General features: G+C 41.6%; 1 protein-coding gene across 1 annotated transcript; it reads right to left on the bottom strand.

Annotated features, from left to right (window-relative positions):
* Positions 1–2,237: 2,237 nt before the first annotated feature.
* On the bottom strand, positions 2,238–24,939 carry DHFR (dihydrofolate reductase). The gene is made up of 6 exons (XM_074857302.1): positions 24,722–24,939; positions 24,212–24,261; positions 21,377–21,482; positions 20,359–20,485; positions 6,083–6,198; positions 2,238–4,112 (listed from the first exon to the last, which is right to left on the bottom strand). Exons 1-6 carry the CDS (start codon positions 24,805–24,807, stop codon positions 4,025–4,027), a joined length of 573 nt encoding a protein of 190 aa, XP_074713403.1. The 5' UTR covers positions 24,808–24,939; the 3' UTR covers positions 2,238–4,024.
* Positions 24,940–24,954: the final 15 nt, after the last annotated feature.

The following is a 24,954-nucleotide window of genomic DNA, read 5'->3' as shown; positions in this document are numbered from 1 at the left end:
ACCCTGACTTGGTAGGCTTCATTCCTACAATGCCCTCCTGGGCAAGCAGAGACAGTTAATGCACTACTGAATAATGAGGGAAGTATCCCCTAGTTTCATACTTAACCAAGCTTTGTCACCACATTTGTCACCTCTAGTCACCTCATTTTCTGCACTGATTAACAAGCAACCCTTCCCACAGCTTCTCCCCTCTCCAAATCAGCTGCTGCCTGCTCATATCTTCCTCTTCTGTCAGCATAGCTTTCAAACTACTCAGAATTAGTTTGGGTTTCGGTATAAGCCTTTGGCAAATTAGCTGTAGTCTGATGAAGGCAACATGGTTGTCTGGTCCCAATTAAGATCTCTTGTCAAACGCTCCTGATGGTCTCCTTAGATAACATGCATAAGCTAATCACTGTCATTTCCCCCTTCCTGTTTTCCCCCTGGTGTTCTGTATATATACTAATAATACCCTGTTTGCTAAATTAGGAAACTTGTATTATTTAGAGTGTACCTTTCTTCCCCATGGATTACTCTCCATGGCAGAGATTTGTTGTTGGAATGTTCCCAATTCTGTCCTTGAATACACCGTGGCTGTAACGCTACTGGTGAGCTACTGCAAACATCAGCTTTCCACTGCCAAATGGATATTGCTGTCCACTGTCAGTTAAGAGAGATAATGAGTAATAGACAAGCAACAGAGACATTAATGGTTTGTTTTTCACCCCTTATGCAGATCCTCTGGTTTTAGCTATCTTGTTAAAACTAGTATTATCCTTAAAAATTAAATTTTTAATCTGTTTAGAACACTTTGTTCCTGGGAAAGCATGAATGAGGGGGATTAAATTATATCTGTACTATACTTTTCTTGGTGATTGGTAATTATGTTGTCACTCATGATGCTATTCATTGCACTTAGCTGCATGGAACTGGGGAAAAACATGACATTTCCCCCTGTACTAGACATAATGAGAATCTATGGCTTTTCACAGAATCATACATCAGTGAGGTACGGGAGTAAACAAAACGTGGGAAAGTTGTATTTGGAGCAAAGGGGTGGTTTTTTTCAAGCCATAGTATAAAATATTTATATTTCCCTTGGGAAATATAAATGGGGAGGTAAAAGGTGCAATGGCCAATTCAGGTGAACAGCAAACACTTATTTTGTATCTGTTGCTTTTTCAATGAACCTGTCACCCAGCGAAGCACTGCTTTTGAAAAAGGCCCCATACAAACTCCATCTACTATCTCTGGCCTTTAGAACAAGAGAGCAACCATTTTTCTTGTTGCAGTTTTTGGATGAACAATCTGAGGCATCTTTAAAAGGGTGGAGACTTAAAAACCATGCAAAGTAACCATCTTCTGGAAATAACACACCTGTCAGCAGAGTCTTTGTATGTGCTCCCTGAACACACAAACTTACACCCTTCTGCCTATCCGTCGTGAAACAGTAAGCATCTAACCTTGTGGGGCTGGTAGGTCTGTCATTAGGATGAACACACTTCTTTTGGACCCAGCTTCACTGCAATCAAATGCATTTTCCTAGTTTCTTGATTGGAAAGTGTATGGCATATTGGAAAGCTCTGGCACAAAAGATGCTGTCCAAATACAGTGCTTTTATTAAAACAAAACCTCAAACAAACACAAATGCATCTTTTTGGCAGAGAGGCATACTGAAGGAACTGCATCATTAATATGTTCTGAGAAGTTTTAAGTAGGAAACTGTTGTTATTTCAGAAGTTCTTATTTCCACGAAACATAAATTGATTTAATTTGTTGTAAAATTTGACAAATGGAACATTTAAGTCTGGAGAGGACCATGTCAGTCCCCGAAGAGTCAAAGTAACTATCTATGTTCCCAGTAGGCTTGCTTACATCCGAGTCCTTTGCAACCACTGGTTCTACAAAACATTTTGGCCTCTGTGAACAGTACCTCCTGCAATGTATGCTTAGGTAGAAATTTTCTAACCTACGTCCACATCACTATCACAGTGTAATCCAACATCGCATGAAGTCTTCGCTTCTACTTTTAACAAAAGCCAGTTGCCATAAACCGCAGTACTCTGCAGACTAGCTGTGAAGAGCTTTCAACAGTGACCTGTTTTTTGATACTACCTGGTACATATTAAACGCTTTTGGGAGCTTATTTTCTCTTGTCAGGGTCACTGTGACTTATATTTTGAAAAAAAGTATCATCCCCCTGGTAACACTTTTTCCTTTCCTTTCACAAGATGTTGGCAAATGAAAACTCAGGAGACTTCTTGCTGTATTATGCAAGCATTTAACTTTGTTGTTTTAATCTTTATTGACTGATGTAAACTCAGCACACATGGGCCAAGAAGATCAACTAAGGAAAGTACTTACATTTTTAAGAATGCAGAAAGAGCACAGAGAAAACTGAGACAACCCAGAACAGATGCTGCAAAAATTACCTTTTTATCAGTTAAATGTTGTAAATTGCCATGGAAAATTCAAGAGGTGTTCATAGCAGATACTCTCAGTGTTTTCCTCTTATCAAAGAGGTTTGCTTTTTCAAAAGCAAGCAAAATCAAGGTTTAATCTTCTCTTAGAAAACTGGGGGCTGTTACACTCCTCTCCACAGTTATAACCTGTGTAAAGCCTGCCGATGGCCAGTGCTGCCCTCCCCGACGTTAGGACTGGGCCCCAGTGTGACACGAAAGGACGAGCATTATTACCTGAATCTCCCACAATACTGCTTCACAAGATGATGCTTTTAAAATGCTTTGGGTAAACAGTCAGCAAAGTTTTGAGGGTAAGGTTATTTATTTTTTTTCTTCTTTTTTTAACTCGTTTGGTCTCAGGCTGATCTGCAAAGAAAGGGAGGCAGAGCTCCCTCCTTGTAGGCCACCACTCTCAGGGTGGCAGCTGCAGCACGAGGAAGCACTGATGGGGACAGTACGACCCAGCTCCTCTCCATGACACTTCGTATATGGAGCCCTCTGCTGTCTGACCAACTGCCCACAGCCAGAACATACCAACAGACTAGTATTACTGGTCATGTTGTGATCATACTGGCCATAACAACCTTCAGTCAACACGTGGCATTGTATTCCATTAGAATCAGTGTTACTGTAGTATCAATATATTGCTCACTACTTTTAGGGAATAGCAATGCAAAACATTATTATACTAGCTATGCTTAATGAAAGAGGAAACAGGACCCCACTATCTGCTTATAATCCGTATCTGTATGTGGCACAGAATATTCAAAATCACACCAAAATTAACACTCTGCATCTGCACTGATAACATTTAGAAGGGACATAAGAACCCAGATTCTGTTAAGAAAGCAATGCTTATGTTCCTATACTGGAAAATAGCCATGGTTAAACTGACACAGCAAATTTTTATAAGAGCAGCACGCCCTTACACAGGTGTGAAGTTATTGGAAATGTTAAAACTTCTTTATCATTCAGATTAATTTGTAAGTCAGTGTTTTCAGCCAAAAGGCTTGAAGAAGGCTGCGTACCCAGGATGGTCAAGATGATGAGAAGACTTCCATGAAGGATCAATGTACCCCTCAATAGCTGCCTGAGGCTTCCAGTCTCCGTTTCTCTTCTTATGCTTGCTTACCTTTTCCTCTACATCAGTATGTTTTAAAGATTGTTACAAATGTATATACCATTCTGGTCAAACTCAGGAGTTTTGATGCTTTCTCAGTGTTGGACGTTTTGAATCAGGAGATACCTGAAACCTTTGTTTAGGTAGAAAGGTTGTGATGCCTTTCATTACTCATGGAATTGTTAGGGATGCCACCATCGATTGTAAAGATCAATGCAAGGTCTCATGCAACCTTAGTCGCAATATTTCTTAGAGCTGCCTCTTTCATGCTGCTGACCACCCTCACATTTCCACTGCAGCGTATATATTCAGAATATGGGGTGTGTTATTTGGAATCATTCACTACTGAGGCATTGTTACTATCAAGCAGGATTTTCCTGCAATAATTTAATATACATTTGCACTCAGTAAAACTTCGTGTTTTAAAATGCCTGCCCTTACACAGAAGTACAGAAAGCCTCATTTATTGTGCCAAGACAGCTTTTTCATACACTTCAAATTTGTACTGGATGCCATTCTCTTCTTGGACATCAGCAGGGACACCTGGGTACCTGGAGAGAGGGTAGAACAAAAAGCAAAAGTCAACAAGAAGATAAAAATATCATTATAAGCTACCTGTAATTTATCCAATCAATTAGAGAGCTGTTTGAAAAAAGAGATGAAAATAACATCCTTACAACAGGTGTACTAAATATAAACTATTTTTAGGAATCATATCAACTACTATCAGCAACCTGTACACACATCTTTTTAAATTAAGAAAGCATACTCTGATGCAAAAAAATCCCCACCTTTCTGGCTTAATCAAAAAACCCCAACATTTTTATGAAAGCCTCTAACATGTTATTTAAAATGTCTGCAAAGGGGTTTTTTGCTTTGCTTTTCCTCAGATGATTTAGAGGAAATGCTAAGGTGAAGGTTTCTCACAAGTCTACAACAGCTTCTTAAAGTAACTGATTGCCACCATGCAAAGTGTTGCTCTATGTCCTGGTTTAACCAGGATAGGGTTAAGTTTCCCCAGCAGTGGGGGGGGAGCTCTAGCCGGGTTATTCAGTTACCATGCCTGTGTGCCTGTGGCACATCCTGGCACAGGAGCGCGGGGCGCGTGGTTTTATACATCTGGTCCTCTCACTGCTGTATTGGTAGATATTTTGCTCTGTTCATTGTTATCACTGTTATTGTTGCTGTTTGTTGTGTTGCTGTTGCTCTGTTGTATTAAACCTTTCCTTATCTCAGTCTCGGGGCTTTGTATTTCATTCCCTTTGTGGGGGAGGGGCAGCGGCCGTGTGGTCTCAGACCCCAGCAGGGGCTAAACCATCACTCTATATTCCAGATTTACTAAAACTGTTTTTGTCAATGGAGACTTTCAAAAACCTGTTCAGCTCCCTGTGACAGAATAAGGATTTTGTATGAGTAACATTGATTTTGAGGGAGAAATTTTAAATTTTATCCACTACATTTGACACTCTCAGGTTTCCACTTAGTGAGGGAATTATATGCTATTTTATAAACTCATGTTTTAAGGCCAAATTCTGATTTCAGTACACTGGCCAAAGCCAATGTATACCTGAGAAACAGTCAAGAGGGAGAGAGAGAAGCTTTGGGTCAGACATCAGGATACTGAAGTGAGCTGATGACATGGCACAGCACGGTTCAGAACATGTTAGAGCTGACAAGGGTGATTCATTGTCCCCACTGACCTTGTTTGTCTCTCCCGCATACTTCTTTCCTGCCCCTACCTCTCCTCCCCACTTCAGTGCTAATCCATTCCTGTGCCCCATGCAGAGAGCTTGACTTGCTGTAATTTCTAATTCCTCCACTGCTGGTCCATAACCAGCTGGGAACCAAAACGAGAGTAGTAGGAAGAGGAAGGGGTCCTTTCCTTGCTGGTTCTTGAGGCAGACGTTTGAATTTTTGCCACCTCCCTACTGTCTGTTGGATGTAATCTCATTGGAGAGGACATAAAAGTATGACTGGGATAGGACAAGGATAACATAGAAGATACCACAGTGAATGGCAGAAACTTACAGTTCAATACTTGTTCCTACTAAGTTTGTTAGGAAGAAGTAATTTTCTCAAGAGAAAGGAATAACCTTAGAAATCTATAAAGGCTCAACCCTCCCCGCTCAAACCCATTTAATTTGTCTTTGGCAATTTATCAAAGACATTCAGAGGCTAAATACCATTGACTAACAACATATTGAGAGTTATAGAGCTTAGTAAATATTTGAGTAATTCTAAAATGAGAAACAGTAAGAAAATTATTTTTCAAGCAAACCAACAAATACAATTCTTTACTGTAAAGATTATGGGAAGGTTGAAGAACACAGCAAGTTCCAACAACCCCTCTGTGCCGAGTGCGGTGCAATTCCAGGTTCTAAGTAAAATATGTCTCTGGGGAAAAATAGAGTGAAAAGCACCTCTAACTCAAAACCAAACATGACTTTGACCCTTACACATTCAAACTAGATTATTAAATCTTCCATCTGAACATAAGACTAGTATGTAGCTTGATACTTACTCCGTGAGAAGTTTGTAGTCTTTGTTGTCAATTTCCGGAAAAAATGTGTCACTTTCAAATTCCTGCAGAATTCTTGTCACAAACAATCGATGATTCATTGGCTTCTCCATCGCTGCCTTTAAAAACAATTAAAATTGAGATGTTACCTGTAAAACAGCTCAATCATGCATGAATTAGTGTTGTTTATTAAAATTTTTAGTATTCTTATTTTACAACACTATTTGAAGTCGATAAGATAATATCAAGTATAAGTTCTTATTAGGACCACTAGCTTTCTCCACCAACTCTCCAAATTCTTGTTCTGCCTGCACCAGCCATCACCATGGCAGCATTCCAAAAGAACCAAGAGATAAGAGTCTTACTTCCTACTTGTACATTGCACACCAAATATGTTATCTAAAACTCAAACTCAGTTACTATATTTATATATTACAGGATTTAAGCAAAGCAGTGAAAATTGAAATCTAAATCTCCTCTTTTGGACTCGTCCCAAGAGCACTTCCTAAAGAGATAATTTCATCTTGTGCCAGTTCCCCTGTTAAGTGGCAGCTATACCTACTCTCAAAACTTGGGGCTTCTGACTGAAATTAAGAAAAAATTATGAGTAGTCCTGTGAGAAAAGAGTAGTATGGCTTAGTCTCAACGAGTAATTTCTGAATCATACCTCTTTGAAAGACAGGAAGCTTGAAGTGGTGGGGGAGGCCCACACCTCAAGGTAATTTGTTCCAATGTTTAATGAATATCACTGCTAAGGATGTATATTGTATTTTTAGTCTGCATTAGTTTGCAATTCCAGTGATCAAATTAGCTGTCAGTTTAACTTCATAGTTTGATCTCTGGATTATGGCAAAGTGATAATATGCATTTAAAGTTACATAACTTTAACAACAGCAATGAAGTTTCCAGGCTTCTTGGATGAAAAAGTTTTGAAGACGCCTGTTCGGTGAGTTCCTCACTAACAAATTCATACAAACTCAGGAGTTAAAAAAAGATGTTTTGTCTCTGATCAGACTGAAAAGTCACCTCTTCCAGACTTTCTTGGCATTAAAATAACCCATTAAAAGCTATACTGGTGCCTGGTTACAACATATTTTTGAAAAGCTTACAGCTGTTTCTCTCCTTCCCTTAAATTGGCAATGAGCAATGCTCTTTGTTAAAGGTGATTCACCATGCAGCATGCTATTAGGTACTACTTTGACAAGTACAGGAACCAAGTAATAGCAAATGTAACCCAATAAAATTAATTGGTATCGCTGCTGAAAAGTTAGTTTCTAGAAAAGCTGCTCTATTACTAGAGAATGACCTGAAATGGAAGGGGTAAGTCACAGCACACCAGCATCCAAAAGCACCGAGCTAGTGTTCATCCAGTTTGTATATAAGACACTTTTTCTTTCTTTAAATAAGGGTGGGAGGTAAAAGGAGAAACATATACCTGCAGAATGACAGAAGAATAATCTGCTTCACAAATAAAAACATACAGTGTCCTCTAAACAGATACTTTTGTTTTGTAGTAGAAGAATAAATCAACTTCCTGTCCAGCTCTATGGGAACTCAGCTTCAGCAAGAATGCTGTACCCGCAGGACAGGTCAGGGAAGAGCATACGGAGATACTGCAAAGAAAGCTGAACTTAGCATGAAGGGGACCAGAGGGTGACCTCCATTCTCGATAAATGGTTGCATTACTTGAGTAAACCAACCAGCTGTATAAATGTTTGTCCTCAAGTTAGTAAAAAAAGTGCAAATGCTTCCTGAGTTAGCCAGACCAGCTCTGGGGTCTGCCTGTCTACATGGCCCATGAATACTAAACAACAAACAAAAACAACTTGGAGAAGAGCAACAGGCTTGAGTTGGTTTCAACCCACATACTTCTTTTTAGCAGCTGAGAATGCCCCGTGTCATGACAGTGAGCATATTACAGCAACGGGCAAGGAGAAACACATTTGTTAAAGTGGTTTGAATTTATATTTTGGTTGCTCTACCCTGCTACGTGTAATTTTCACCTGTATTGGCATTTAAGTGCATAGTTGAAGCGCATCATAAGCTGACATCCTGACCTGGCTTTGGCCTGTCCCCATGGCCCTGTCTAGTCATCCCAGGGCTACGTCTGACTCTGGTTACCTTCACGGGGCCCGATCCTGCCACATGAACCTGCCTCAGCACCACAAGCCCTGGCTGGTGAGGGCCCTGTCAGGCCAGCCAGGTTACTGCCCATGGGTCCCAGCTCCCATCCCTTTGGGAGCACCTGGTTCTCCATGTTCCCTGACAGTAAATTCAGAAAATGTCAGATAAGTAAATTTTGTATCAAACATGAAACCTTCCACCTGTGACGTCTCTAAAGGAACCTGTTCAGAAAGAACTGTACTCTGACACCGCCTCTGCAAACTACTGCTATGGAACTGGCAGGACAGGGAAGGAGCTTTATCACAACTCTGACATTTTCATGAGGATTAAAGTAGTTCCTCACTGACATTCAATTCACTCTTGCACTGTTCAGCCCAATCCATCAGTTTCACCACCTTTTTTGGTACAGAAAACAAGTTAGGGGATGTATAGTGCTGATTTGATAGAATGTTGACATACTCTGAATTTAATCATGGAAATACGCATTATGTATATTTACTCTAAGGAACAGAATAGGGTGTATATGACTTTGTTTTAATGTAACATATACATAATACGAAAGTATAGCTGTAAATCGTCTTGAATATTTAAACAGAATGTGCAATAACTAAATATATTTCTAGTGACCAGCACAATAGTTAGCACAATATTCAATAGACAAATAATTTCCAATAAGTAGGAGATCAGTGCTGCCTTTTTTAGGTTTGCATATTTTGTAAATGTGAGGATAACACACGTGATGGAAAAGATAGATAGTAGGAGAGGACTTGTTGGAAATAATTGTATCACAGCAAGAGGAAAAGATTTTAAAACAAAATGATGATGTCTCTGAGCTCATGCTTCTGTAAATTTGAAAAATCTGCCTCCTCACTCCATGGTCATTACATTCCTCTCACTCCATTGCCACGCTGGGTCTCAAAGTCATTCTTGGTACAATTTTAATTTATTATGTTTTTCCCTCTTACTCCACTCAGTTATCCTTGAACTGTATTTGTAGCTGCACTGGTTTCCCTCAGGAGGTGCATATGTGTTTGCTCTCCACACAGGCTCACCTCCTTGTGTAGCAGCTACTGAACCCTTTAAGATATTACTGCCTGATGCAATAGGGAAAAGCAATGCTGATTTTTGGTTCACATTAAAGCACAGCCTATGAAAACTGTGGCTGTTGAGCTCTCAGAAACACCAGAATCACTCCTCAAGCAGAGATGACTTTCCACAAGAGGGAGGACAGGAGAGCTGAGGTGTCAGGATCCCTCCTGTTGTCCCATGTACCTCCATATGTGGTTCAGTATGTGAACAACAGTCCTTTATTATTCACAGGTACCTTCATAACCCTGTGAAGATTTTAGCATACCCTCATCTTTTTGCTCACTTCCAAGAAATCCTTGACAGTCCTGCCTCTGAAGCATACAGCAAAAAGGAGATGACCTAAGGATCATCTTCCCCATAATTTCCAGCTGCACTGGACTGACAGCCATAGAAGATTAGATTATGTCTGCACGTGCAGGACCATTACCTTGAATTAGTTTCTCTTTGTAGAACACGAGTTAAAACAGCCCTGAAGCTCTGCAACAAAGAATAGCTGTGTATTACAAGTATTTTCAGAAGCATTATATGGAAACCTAATGTTTTATAGATCTAATCACCAAACCACTGTAAACTAGTGGGCATAGCAACCAGCTGCTGTAGAAGGAACCAATTATTTCTAGTCATTTAAAAATTCACAAGTTTTAGTATACACACACACACTCCTCCTGCTTTCTCATCTTCTACTAATTACATAAGTAAAACAGCCTAAGTAACTATGTGAGGCACTTATTTTTCAAGTGTCTTTCTAGACCACATTGACAATCCAAACAAAATAGGAGAACACTATGAAAGAGAAAATCTCAAAATAAACAGTGGGTTTATTTGCATTCTGTTTTTCAACCCTTTAATTGTATTGGATCATATAGGCAAACTGCATTTTGAAGCCACAGAGTATTAAAAAATATATTTTATACATTAAAAAAAATCTAACAGCTGGAGATCTCACAAAGTTCTAGATCTTACCTAAGTAAACGGACTTGCCTAAGTTAAACTTCGGCTATTAGGAGAGTTGCGGTGATAAACAGGAGACTCAATACTTTCAAAAATCCTTTCTTCCCACTCTGCTAGGGCTCAGCTTAGTGAGGTAGGTAACAGCCCTTCCTTCCCAAGACACTAAGGCTAAGCCTAGTGAAGGAGACACTGTGGTAGCTCCCACCATGAGTTCTCTGCCAGGGACAAAAGCAAGTTCAACAGAATTCTTCTACAACCTTTACCGAAAAGCCTACCCATTTTGCCCTTGTAGAAACAGATACACTTTAGTCACTACACTTTTCTGTGTGTTAGTCTTAAAGGAGGGTCTTTTAAATCTTTTCGTCTATGATCTCTGCAAGCATCTTTGAAAAAGAACTTGAAAAGCAACAACCTTTCACAGACACATGATTTGTGTCTGCAACTGACTCATATATTAACCTTTTTTAGTCATTATTTTTTCCCAGAGGAATGTCAAATCAATACATTTGTTCACAAGAATGAGCACACAAAAAGCTTGTTTAGGAGTAATAGCAATATTACCACTTTCCTTCCACACAAAAATCCTCTGACTTTAATTTGAAGACTATACTGGAAAAGCTGGATATGTCCCTCTGAAGTCTGTGAAAGTATTAAGATGCTAAATTTCAGAAAATTCTTAAACTTTTAAAAGAAATTATTAGTTAATCCACTAGTCCATTGCTAATACCATAGTTTTGTTTCCTCTAATTTTACTCATAACTAGGTAAGAGCAAGAAGTATTGGCCACTGCAGGCATGACTACAATAGTAATGGATTTATTTTTACAAAACATAAATCTCTATGGGATGTCAGTGCTGTCACCTGTAATGCTGTGACCCTGCCACTGGATATTAGGGAATTGCACTAAAAATGCTCAAACCATTTCTCAAAAAAACCCTAGAGGTCATAGGAATACAGGAAAATTGTCTTCCTGTTCTCATCTTTTTGTTCAGACAACTACACAAAGCTACACAACTAGACACAGGAAAATTCTCCCGTAAAGAAGGATTCTGCAACTTTACAGTAATGAAGTAAGACAGTTACATTTGCATATACACCAGGAAGACAGTAACCTTCCTTGGAAACAACTGCTGGGGACCATAAACATGCATAATCGAGTAACATTATCATGAGCTTGGTGGAACAGGGAAAAAAACACATGGTCAGTGCAACCACGACAACCTTCAGTCTTCACTTTACACAAGGTAATGTTAACAGCTTCCAAATATGTTAATAGGATTAAGCCATACTAATTAGTTCACTCTAAAACAGAACTAGTGGAGAAGCCAATGCAGTGCTCAGCTTTTTGCACTGGTTGCTCCCAGAGCAGAATAGAGCTGTGGGCCTGCAGTGTGACGTCCTCCAAGTCAACAGCATCACGCAGCTCAGAGGAGCCCACTCTTTGTGAGCGCCGTTCGAAGGGAGCAGCAGCACCACAACCTGCAAGAGGGGAGCACCCAGCATGGGAAAATGAGCTGCTGGTACAGCTCCCTTGTAAGTGGATTTCAGTCCTCGGTCACATCTCAGACTGAATGCAACACTTCAGAAACATGGTAACATAGGTGTTAGTCTCTCTTCCAATAGGTACGCAGCTTAAAATCATTCCAATAGGTACGAAGCTCAAATCCACTTTATCTTATATGCAGGCAAGGTAGCAAAATTACTAATACCTTTTATAGTTTACAAGAAGTTCAGACATAGTAAAATGTAATCTTCAAAATGTATATTTTAGTATATTAGTATTAGCTAGTAAAATTTTGGCAGGCTTGAAAAAAATCACAATAAAACTAATGACTCAAATTGTTAATAGTGAAGTGATCCTTATGGTACAGCAAAGATTCGAAGCTTAGCAAATGTGGCATTCACAACCCACTCAGGGCATTCAGAACCCAGTGAAGCTTATATGCTTAGTCAAGAAACTGTTTAAGAGGGTAATTAATCATCTGCTAGAGACCTGCTGCACTAAATATGAATAGCAACTTCATAATTCAATAATTTTGAAGAATGAAAGGGGGTAGATTACCAAACACAATATGTCAAATACTAATACATAGGAAGACACCTGAGCATGAATATTAGATAAAATTTTCCCTTGGAGATTACTGGAAATTTAATTTTCCAGCTCAAGCTTCTTTGTTGAAGAATTTCCCCAAACACTATTTATCACCAGCATCTATTCTCTGTTATGGCCAGCCTAGATATTAACTAAACAGCAAAACCAACAAAACTTCTTATGAAAGAAGTTTTTGTTCTGTTATGAAATTACAAGTTTCTTCTCCAAATTTAATACATGAATACAATTCTGTACTTCAGCAATGTGACCTTGAGTGTCATTGTTTGCTTCTGTAGCATTGAGAAAGCAACAAGCTGAGTAGGAACGTATAAATTAGAAAAGACAATTTTAAATGTTGGAAATACTGTAGGAAAAACTGTTTTATCAAGGCAAAAACCTGTTTGACATATAGCCTGTTTTGGTGCTACTAAAGAGGCCTTGGTTATGAGGACCTGAGTCATAAATTTTTTTTTTTTTTTTAAAAGTTTTGTTGCTATTTTTTTTCCCTCTCCACTGGTAGGTTCACTGGTGGGGATTTGTGCTTGGTTATTTTTACAAAGCAAGATTTATATTAAATGCTCTACAAACAACATATCATAAGGCCATACCATCCACATAAGTAAATCTACACCTGGTTGGGTTTTTTGTTTGTTTGTTTGTTTTAAAGTCCCTGTTTAATATTTGGGGATGTGCTGGACTTACAGTTCCTATTCCTAGTAAAATCTGAATGTTGTTTTTAACCAGTTTAAAACACACAATTTAAATCCAGTTAAAAGAGACTGATATAATTTATACTGAGCAGATCCCTTAGGATCTCTAGGTAGTGCTATTTTTCAGTCAAAGCCAAGACCTGAATCTCTCAATTAAGAGACAATACCTCCATAGAGTAAATCTACATTAGTGTCTTCACTCAGAACAGAAATGTGGTTTTGAAATGAATCTTCCAATTGTCCCCATTCACCGTGACTTAGTTGTACTGGGGAGCAATCGGATTAAACCAAGCCAGATAATCTGCTCCAGGAACATGTCTGATAAGTTTTAACCACTAATAGGGACTGAAGGGCCAGAACCAGTGAGTGATTCACCACCACAAGTCTTCCAGCACACAACAAGCACTCATGAGCCAGCAGACGGCTCTCAAAACATCAAGTGCTCACGCAAAATCATGGAGTGCCTCTCATGACGCATAACAGCTTCATAATTGCTGTGACCTACTGGCCATTGCTGGGCTGCTACATTCCTCCTTCCTCATCCATACAATCAATAGCAACATCAGTTTCTTCTGGAACTCAGGAGATCCAGAACAGTCCAGAAGATCTGGTATGGTGTCACACTGAGATCCAAAGAAATCATAGAATCACAGAATGGTTTGGGTTGGAAGGGGCCTTAAAGATCATCTAGCTCCAAACCCCCTGCCATGGGCAGAGACACTTTCCAGGTTGCTCAAAGCCCCGTCCAACCTGGCCTTGAACCCTTCCAGGGAGGGGGCAGCCACAGCTTCTTTGGGCAACCTGTGCCAGGGCCTCACCACCCTCACAGGAAAGATTTTCTTCCTTATATTTAATGTAAACCTACCCTCTTGCAGTTTAAAACCGTTACCCCTCATCCTATCCCTACATTCCCTGATCAAGAGTCCCTCCCCATCTTTCCTGTAGCCCCTTTAAAGTACTGAAAGGCCACTCTAAGCCTTCTCTTCTCCAGGCTGAACACCCCCAACTCTCTCAGCCTGTCCTCACAGGGGAGGTGCTCCAGTCCCCTGATCACCTTTGTGGCCTCCTCTGGACCTACTTGAGCAGGTCCGTGTCCTTCTGATGTTGGTGCCCCCAGAGCTGGACACAGCACTGCAGGGGGGTCTCAAAAGAGTGGAATAGAGGGGGAGAATCCCCTCCCTCAACGCGCTGGCCACACTTCTCTTGATGCAGCCCTTCTGGGCTGCGAGCACACACTGCTGGCTTGTGTTGCACTTCTCGTCAACCAACACTCCCAATTCCTTCTCCTCAGGGCTGCTCTCAATATATTCTCTGTCCAGCCTGTATTTGTGCTTGCAAACCTGTGCTGTGAGAAGTCCAAAAGCTTCCCTGGAGGCAACAGTAATACCTTGTGGCTATTATCAGGAGATTACAAACCTGATGAGATGACCAGTGTCAAGTCAATTCAAGAACATGAAGGCTACATGAGGTTTTTGAACCCTCAGCAGACTGTGGGAGCTGTTTTCATCTTTTCTGCTCTCACTTCCTAATACCAATACTCTACTCAGCTCTCCCTATCCCCACCAAAACGCCTACAATTTCTAGCTGCTCTGCCTTTTCCTATTGTAGAGGTCAAGGCCCAGAAGAGACAGTTTCCCAGAGTATGCTGCTGAACACGCGTGAATGAAAACCTACAGGAGGACTTGGATGGCCACCCTATTCAGAGCTCACCTTTCTCCGTTCTTCACAGGACTTGAGGCAGCTTATGCCAATACTCCCACCACCCTGGAGAAACTGCGTCCTTGAGAACCTAGAGGCAGTGGGCAAGATGGCCATAAGCAATACACAGCTGCACTGTGTCCTTATAAATGTTCAGAGACTGTCAGGCTTGCTCCTCGGTCCTCTGCAGTCCTATGAGGAAGAGGCTGTAAACAGCAGCAGTCCCTTGCCTCCATCCCATTCCTTTCCTCTCTGTTGCTGAGGGTAGCACCCTGTTCTGAAATACCATCCTGGAGTGCATGGTCTGGCACCTTTGTTTGCCTCAGTTCTTAAGAGGCTGGGCAGGGCACAGCAGCCATCTGTACTTGAGATTGAGAGACAAGCTGGACACCCATGTCCTGAAGAGGACCCTTCTGCACTCAGGCAGCTGGATGCTCCACCTTGGCACAAGTCTCCGGATAAGCCAGGCTTGTGTTTCAACATGGTATCTGGGCAGGGCAGCATGAGACAGACAGGATGCAGTATTTCAGATAAGGTGGGCGTTCAAACACCTTGAATGACCCTGTGCTGAAAGAAGGTGCCAGCATCCCTTTTCAGTCGGAGGTTCTTTGGAAACCTCCTGAAACATGTATGAATCTGTCTGAGTTCATGGGCCACCCTTGGTAACCCTTCAGGCTTGCTGCCCTGGATCTAGAACCCAGCTGGGATGTGGGTGCTGCCCAGAGCACCTACTAAGGGTGTTGGAAACCAAAGCAAAGGCCTGGAAGACTGTGCACATGATCCCTCCTCATTGCTCAGTGACAACCCTGATCACAGTGGACCCCCCTATCCCAAACTGATTCATTGATCAGAAGTTGTTAAGGTTAGGAGCTGTGTTAAAAGGCTCCACAGGACAAGTCACCCTCTTGAATAATGATATGGACTCTGGAAGTGTCTGGCAATAGCAGTAGCTATTTGAAGTAGCTCTTGACAGATGGCCTCAGCTGTGCACCCTCACATTCAATACATTCTGCATTTTCTTCTAAATTTCCAGGATGTCACCAGCCTGGACTTAACCCCTGTGCCAAGGACTGCAGATCAGCTAGGGCAGAGCAGCTACAGTGAAGATTCCAAGAATGCCATTATCCCCCATCTTCCTACTCATCCTTCAAGACATCCACACCAGCCCGTGACAGGCTGTCAAAGCAGCCCGCCCAAAGTAAGTGCAATGGGTGCATGCGTGAGCTTGTTGTTCCCTTTTGTAGTGATCCTGACTGAAAGATCACTCTACATTAAGGAGTTAGTGATCCACATAACAATTAACCTGAATAGACCCAGGCCTGTACTGTGCTGTGCATATTCCTTGGCCACAGGATAAGCCTAGCCAGAGAACTGTAACAGAGGAGCCTGCAGGCAGCTCCCACTTGGTACAGACAACTATACCACCTGCGTGTCCTTATCTGGAAGAGCAGCAGGAAGTTCTCATGTGAACATCCTTTCTGTTTGACAGCAGAAATGATGAATAGACTTGTTTTCTTGTAAGAAAGTCCTGTAACAGCTTGAATGACAAAAATAGGGTAGTGCTTTCTACAGACAGAGCCCACGCAGTATGTTGCACATGGCTTGGAGGCTCGTTCAGTGCCACACAACTTGAAGATCCCAACATTTACAGGGATGTAAGATTACTTATACTAGTCTGTCCTTCTTTAAAGTGTTAGGTCTAGTAAGCAGCATTTTAAATGACATTGTACAGAGTCTGGGTGCTCTTCTTACTTGGAGCATAATGGACTAGCTCCTCCTGGTGCAAAACAGCTCTCTAGTGCACTGCTGCGTGGCCACGCTCAGATGCAGAAGAGGTTTACTCACAGCAGGCGTGGTAGTGTTAACTTGTAAATGAGCAGGAGGAGACAGGTACAAGATCAGGAATAGAAAAGGGTTGATGGTGGTTGGGATCATCTGCAGGAAGCAGATGAAAAGTATGGTGCTTTCCAGAGTGGGCTGCTCTCCTCATCAATGTCTGCCCTCATAAAGCTCTACCTGGTTTGAAAGATCCAAACTTTGGGTTAAACTCCCCAAAGCGCTAAAAGTGGAAACATCACGTCCTCAGCACTACCTAATGCACCTACCTGCTGAAGTAGTTACAGACACTTCCTCCATCACAGGCTTGTACTAATACACAATCAGTTCTAAACCTTTGCGCCATACAAATTAGTAAGATCAAAATAATGCTTTAAAAGCAAATACCTACAACTACTGAATAAAATTATTCACTTCAATTACCAATTGCTATTTTACTTCCCACACATTTCTACATGGTATAATGGAGATATTCCTGTAATCCTTTGTGAATCTTTAATACAGGCACTAGAAATACTACCTGCAGTTTTGGTAGAGGTGTATGGTTTCCATCAAACCCTTTTAATTAAGACCACAAAGCTAGTTTGAATTCAGGAATCTGTATGAAACTGTTGGATTTCTCCCTAATGAATTAAATATTCCTTTGAAACATCCTGAGTAGATGCCTGAAAGGGGGAAAACAGTTGAAATTTCAAGTCATACTCCCTTATGCTGATCAGCACAAATATATTGCAAAAGTACTCTTGATCATAACTGCCTATTTATAATCTAAGTATTGGCAAGTAATAGTCTAAAAAATGGCATTGTCTTCTACCAAATATCAGCAGACAGTGGAAAAATAGTTAAGTTAGAAGTCTACAACACCGATGCTCCTGGAAGAACATGCAAAAATAATCACTCTCTGCAGCACTAGATCAGTATGTTGCCATTGCACAGAAAGGTTGAATGCTTCTGATCACACCAAGCATCCTGCAAGATTACAGGCAGAAGCCAAATCCAGTCTCTTGCTCATGCTGGGCAATTACACGCAATCTGAAGAGAATACGTCTCCAGAAATAAACTTGTTACTTACTGCCTGGAAGCAGGCATGTAGTTTACCTTGACTTCATTAAGGCCTTTGACACCGTTTCCTACAGCATTCTCCTGGCAAAACTGGCTGCTTGGATGGGCACACGCTTTGCTGGGTAAAAAACTGTCTGGATGGCCGGGCCCAAAGAGTTGTGGTGAATGGAGTTAAATCCAGTTGGCAGCCGGTCACGAGTGGTGCCCCCCAGGGCTCGGTTTTGGGGCCACTCCTGTTTAACATCTTTATTGATGATCTAGACGAGGGGATCGAGTGCACCCTCAGTAAGTTTGCAGATGACACCAAGTTGGGTGGGAGTGTTGATCTGCTCGAGGGTAGGGAGGCTCTGCAGAGAGACCTGGACAGGCTGGAGTGATGGGCTAAGGCCAACTGGATGAGCTTCAATAAGGCCAAATGCTGGGTGCTGCAGTTCGGCCACAACAACCCCCTGCAGTGCTACAGGCTTGGGGAGGAGTGGCTGGAGAGCTGTCAGAGGGACCTGGGGGTGTTGATTGACAGCCGGCTGAACATGAGCCAGCAGTGTGCCCAGGTGGCCAAGAAGGCCAATGGCATCCTGGCTTGTATCAGAAATAACGTGGCCAGCAGGGACAGGGAAGTGATCTTACCCCTGTACTCGGCACTGGTGAGGCTGCACCTCAATTACTGTGTTGAGTTTTGGGCCCCTCACTACAAAAAGGCCATTGAATGACTCGAGCGTGTCCAGAGAAGGGCAACGAAGCTGGTGAAGGGTCTGGAGCACATGTCATACGAGGGGCGGCTGAGGGAACTGGGGCTGTTTAGTCTGGAGAAGAGGAAGCTGAGGGGAGACCTCATCGCCCTCTACAACTACCTGAAAGGAGGTTGCAAAGAGCTGGGGATGAGCCTCTTTAACCAAGTAATGAGCGATAAGACAAGAGGGAATGGCCTCAAGTTGCACCAGGGAAGGTTTAGAGTAGATATTAGCAAGTATTTCTTTCCAGAAGGGGTTGTTAGGCGTTGGAATGGGCTGCCCAGGGAGGTGATGGAATCCCCATCCCTGGAGGTATTTAAGAGTCAGGTTGACATAGCGCTGAGGGATATGGTGGAGTTGAGAACTGTCAATGTTAGGTTAATGGTTGGACTAGATGATCTTCAAGGTCTTTTCCAACCTAGACAATTCTGTCATTCTGTGATTCTGTGATTTTAGAGGCTGAGAGTGAAGGACAGGTTACTCCTGTATGATAATAGCTGATTATAGACTGAATGTATTTGGACATCAAATATGTGCTGGACTTCACCACACACAAAAGTGTTTATAAAACATTAAAAAAAAAAGAGGAATAGAAGTGTTTTACAGGGTATTTGCATATGCCTCTTATTTTTCTTACAACCTTAGCAATATCTAACTACTTTACTTCTTTTACTGTAAAAGATGCATTCCCTAAGACACAGGGAAGAGCTTCATGAAAGGCACAAACTGCAAAGGCAAGAAATATACAAAGCATATTATCATCCCTAATGTGCTACCAGGAGCATGATCACATTTTCATCACACACCTGAAGTCCAAGAGCCAAACAAGAAGTGGAGTGTATTTCCCAGCATACCTGTAATGACTAAAGGTCAGCAGAACTGTTTCCTTCACTATAAAAAAAAATTGCTTTCCAATTCTTAATTAAGATTTTTTTTATCAGAAGAATGCTTACTGCTGTTTTTATTCCATATTCTCCTGATCTGATATGAACAAAACTAGGGTTGATGACCATAATCTTTTGTGTGGTACTGTCTGACAATAAATACAAATTATATGAGAACTTAAAAAAGAAGACAAAATCAACTGAGAGTTCAAAGCCAGAACCCTGACTGTAGGGGCTGAAAGGATGACTCTAGGGATGTGGGTGGAGGCACGGAGAGTTGACTAAACTTTACGTGTGTGTAAATGGAAAATGAGAGGAAGGGTTTGGGGCAAGAGAGAAAGATGGCTGAGGAAATACAGGGTGACAAGACAGGTTTTACTCTAGACCTTCACACTGCATAGCTATTATCTTAGTTAAGGACAGGAAGAATATTGCACTTGTGGGAAACAGGACAGTTTATACAGGGCTGTCTGTGCAAAGATGGTCCTGAAAATAAAGTCACACATGCTGTTCTCTTGGAACCTAAACAAGCACCTGAATACTGAAACACCCTAGACACTAAGAGAAACCCAGGGAGTGGGAACAGTAAAGACGTTTGGTTGCTGGACGGGAAAACAGAGTGAGTGCTACTTTTTGCTGTTTGATTTATCTCCCTTTATTGCTGACACCATCACCTGCCAGCTTGCTCTAAATCCTCTTCCTTTACCTGTATAAAGTGTCATACTCTGGCTAAAAATTCTGGACCATTTTTCCTTTTTTTACCACATCCTCTGCAGAATCAGTACTACCTCAGTAAAATAAACATAACAATATGGGTTTTGGTTGAAAAACCTAGCAATTTGTGTATTTAAGAAAAGATCTCAAAAGCACAATGACTGTATGACACTGGATCATTAGCAAGAGCAACATCTGGTTACATGGACAGGTATTTTAAACTTTTGAGTTGAAATCTTACTCTCTCCAAGACTTGTTCTGTTGGAATCACTGGAATTTGCTGGGTCATGTGAAGAGAACAGGACTTCTTAACATGGAAGTAATAGGAACTCGAGCCACCCTCATCCCATCACAGAGTATGAGTAATTTAGGAGTACTCTAAATGTACCTTGTAAACTGAAGTGCCTCCGACGACCCAAACCATGTCTACTTTACTTTTTAACTCTGGTGAATCCAAAAGAGCTAAAGCATCATCCAGACTTCTGGAAAGATAATGTGCTCCTTGTGGGGTTTCCCTAGAAAAAGCAAAGTTTTATTATTAAATAGTTAAAGAACCATTCAACATGATAACCAATACAATCTAGACATACAATGTGTTTTGCTGAATTCACAAATAACTAAATGTTTCACATAAGTTAATTATTTTGAAATATCTGTAATTACTAAACTATGTTAGAATTCTCATCTGACTCCAGGATTGTCTAACAAATCACAGTTTAATCATAACTGTGACTTAAGAGGCATTATAAATTACAGATCTGAAATTTTATATCATGTTTTTTAAAAAGCGTAACTGAGAATTTTAGATACCTATAAAATTAAATATAGACTTTTACTTGAATTCTAGAACATTAGTATTTCATTCAATAAAACTGGTCAGAAAACCCCTATCCCCCACTCCCCTACATATTCAGCCCCAAAGCTACCACCATCCTCCAAAGCGATAAACCACCATAAGTGGACATTTTTGTTTAAGAATATTTGGATGACTTCTCAAGAGGAGAGCTCTGAAAAAGGACTGTTATTTTCCCTTAAATGCTAATAAAAATAAACTTCAAAAAATGGATGAAGAGCCACCAATCAAACCAGGAACTAGAGAAATATAGTTTAATACATGAGTCAGAAAGACTGCTGACAACTGTCAGATGGTTTGTGTGTAGAGCTAGGAGTAGTATTTATTATGCAAAGTAATGACAATCATCTTGTGAATTAATTAAAAAATAAAAGAAATAAAAATAATAATTAAAAAATTAAAGTAGTGATATCACTCAGAACCAATAGGAGAGATGCTTCCTAACCAGATATCAAAAATGTTACATTTAGAACACTTTATGATGTATTGCTACACACATTTTTAGGTGCAGACTTTTTGTTTCTTTTACAGGCCTATTATTCATCATACATACTTGAGCTCCCTGCTGAGCACTATATTAATTCTGCCTTTTAGAGGACGATTCTTCTCAGGAATGGAGAACCAGGTTTTTTTACCCATTATCAGTGCATTCTGTTTACCTGGGTAAGAGAGAAAACACTTATTTAAAGGGTATTTTTGCTCTGTCACAAATTTGTTTTGCTTGTTTAGTGACACTGCTGGACTTTCCCTCCCAAACTCCATTTCAGCAGTTAACAGAATACAAGCTTAGGCCCCGATTCTCAAATTAGTCACATGCAGAGAAGAACAAGCTCGTGGCCTCAACAACTTGTCAAGCAGTTGACACCAAAGTAGTCTTTTGGACACCTATAAACTTATAATTGAAAGAAGATCAAAAAAGACATGTCACTGCCCATTACATGCATTATACATACATTGGCTCTGCTATAATTATGCAGCCAAATTAATCTCTGTGTGTGAGACCAGCTCACACCCTCAAGAGTCCTCTTAGTGTCAAAATAACATAATTGTTCTCTGTATAAATCCGAGCAGTATACAGTAATCAACTTCTGTGTTTGCATGTTTTATCATTCCAGTTATACAATCAAGAATAATTGCCAGCTCTGAGTGTTATTTAAGAAAAAAAAAAGCCAGGTAAAAGGATAACTTTTAGCAGAAGAACCACACAAATTAAATCCAAAGCAGAAGTGCAACAGGTGTTCTGTCATATTCTAGGATTCACCCATAAGTATAATTTCTGACCAAACTCGAACATTCATAACTTGATTATCTCTTATACATACCCTGCTAAGAAGAGGGCTTCTCTTTATGAGCAAATGGAGTTGTCAGAGAAATAAACAGAGGTTGAGACTCACAAAAGGTAACAGGAAGTTTTTTAAAGTGCTGCACAGTGGGAGAGATTTTAGAGAAAAGAAAACAATATTTGTTCACAGCTATCCTCCCTGCTTCTTGATCTGAGAGAGGCTGGATCTACTAGATCACACCAGAGAACTGATGCTCCAGTTCTTTGTTAGCAGTGTTTAAAGACCCTTCTCCTGCCGATAAGCTTCATCAGCAATTTTCCAAGAGGCATCCTGCAGTGTCTGTTTAGATATGTTAGCACAGACCACTGGGACCACTGCTGTAGGAAATGCACGTGTTCTGAAAAATCTATGTATTTTCTTACTAAAGATTCACACTGGGATACCTACACGGTCAGAACAAAGATTTGTCTAGAGCAATAGCTAATTTACAGCAGTGGTCAGTGCAGGTATGCAACCAGACTAAAAGCAAGATCAGGTGAGGCTTCTCCACTGTATTCTTCCTACTTTGAAAAATCTCATGACTTTTTTGAGCCAATGGTGATATCCCTGCTGTGAAGATTTATGGCAACATAGCCAATTAAGAAGCAACTTAACTGCCTAGCGTTTAAGGTCATAGCTTATCAAAAGATGTGCAGGCAGGATGGAGCAAAATTTTTCCTTTAAACTGTATTTAAAACATTTTTTTGATTACGGGTTTTTTGTGCCAGGTAGGATGCAACTTGCAGACATAAAAAAAGATTTACAATTGTGTTCTGCCTTTTTTGTACCTAAGGTTGCTATGGGCTGAATCAGATCTCCAAAACATAAGTAAAATCCTTCATTTAAGACTGCTGCAAAATGAGATTAGGCATTCCTCATGGAATATGGAACAGACCTCCAAATCAGAGTATGTAACAGGTCACTTCATTAAAACAAAGGCACACGTTAGGATGCCCTGAAGTTTTAGCAAACAAGTCAGTTTTGCTAGACAGCAGTTTTAACAGAAGCATGAAAAAAACCCCACAGGAAAGAGAGTGTCCATGTTAGCAAACAGAGAAGCAGCAGAAATGTGAGGATAAACCTGTTGTCTCTCATGGCTCTGATTCCACCAGACACAGTGAGGTCCTATTCCTCCTTTCCCAATGCCTCCATGCACCTCGTACTAGCAGTCCCCACAGACACCCAGTAGCCTAGTCTACTGGGTTAGAGAATTAAAACTGTAAGGAAATGTCAAACCAGCACTAAGGTCAGTGTGAAAGAGGAATGGGTGCAATGCGGCAAGACTTGTCTCTTCTGGGAGCGATAAGCACCCAGTCAGAACAAATTAGCTGTTTTCATCTTTTGCATTCCTATCTCTTTGTGCTGATTTTCACCCCACAATAACTGGTTTTATCTCACCTAATCGATAGTCTATATTACTTTGCTGCAAAGATCTCACTGGGCCTGAACATTACTGCTGCCTATTACCAGTACGGCTGCATATCGCTGTGTACAGATATAGTGCATACGTTTGCAGTACTGTTGCTGTGTCAGTATGGTGAGGGTTGTCTGGCGTATTGGGATGGCTCAGCACTCAGAAAATCAAGCAAAATTACTGTCACAAGGGTCAGAGGGGCGGAACAAATGGCCAAGGCTGAGCTACAGCAAACAAGTTAGATAAGCTAATACAGCCTGAAAAAACCCTCTGCTAATTTATCAGCATATAAAAACCTTTCCATTTTTAACTTATTCAGGGTTGGAATTGTAGGTAAAGACAGGTAGGTGAAGTTTCTACCCTGCTGGGGAAACAGGACTTTGAAATTCTTTTTATTTACAAATCACCTGCAGCCCTAAAACATCTGATTCATCTCCAGTTTCACCATCTATCCAAAACTATCTGCAGATGACATATTTACAAAGGGCTAAAATACTTGTGAGGCAGTGGAAGAGGGGGAAGGGCAGGCTGTTTGCAGAAGCAGGACTTTTAAGTCAGGGAAAAGTAAATTTACCAGTCTTTTCCATGACTTATACCACACAGACAAATGTTACTAAGTAGAGGCACACCTCGGGAACGAGTACATTGTTACCTTCCACACGGGATGTACTAGTCATTCTTTGGAAGTACTTGTACTCATTCCTGGCAAGAGAACAAGAAGAGCATTACAACGTTGTTCAAGAATAAGGTACATTTCTCTAATTGGAAAAAGAAACATAAAACGCAAGTGCCAGTGTCCGGAGAGGAGAGGCTGGTCGGGGCCCGGCCTGCTGCCATGCCTGAAGTGAGACCTTTGGCCTCGGCTTTTCCTCCATGCGAGAGAACCCGCAGCCGGGAGCTGCCGACGGGCCTCCCCGAGCCCCTCGGGGCTCGCCAGCACGGCCCGGCAGCCATTGCCCCGGCCGCGGTCCCGCCAACCGCCAAGCCGGGCACTTTTTCCCGCCCTGTCGCGCATCGCCTCTCCCGACTACAGCTCCCAGCGTGCAACGCGCGGCTCGGCAGCGCCCGCCTGCGGGAGCGCGCCGCGCTGCACGCCGGGAGCTGTAGTTCGTCCACCCGCCCGCCCGCCCCAGCGGGCAGACCCCCGCTAGACCCGCGGTACCTCAGCGGCGGCCAGGGCAGGCTGCCGTCCTTCCCGATGCCCATGTTCTGGCACACGGCCACGATGGAGTTGAGCGAGCGCACCATGACGCCCACCGCCGCACCGGGCTTCGGTACGAGCGAGCGCGCAGCAGCGGGGCGGGGCGGTGTGAGGGGGGGGTGGCGGTAGCGGCGGCGGCGGCAGCAGCAGCGGGGCTCTCCCGGCCGTGGGCGGGAGGTTGGCGGGAGCGTAGC

This window comes from Strix uralensis, chromosome Z (assembly GCF_047716275.1).
Source record: "Strix uralensis isolate ZFMK-TIS-50842 chromosome Z, bStrUra1, whole genome shotgun sequence".
NCBI classification, from domain to species: Eukaryota; Metazoa; Chordata; class Aves; order Strigiformes; family Strigidae; genus Strix; species Strix uralensis.
This window is presented reverse-complemented; position numbering and strand designations above follow the sequence as displayed.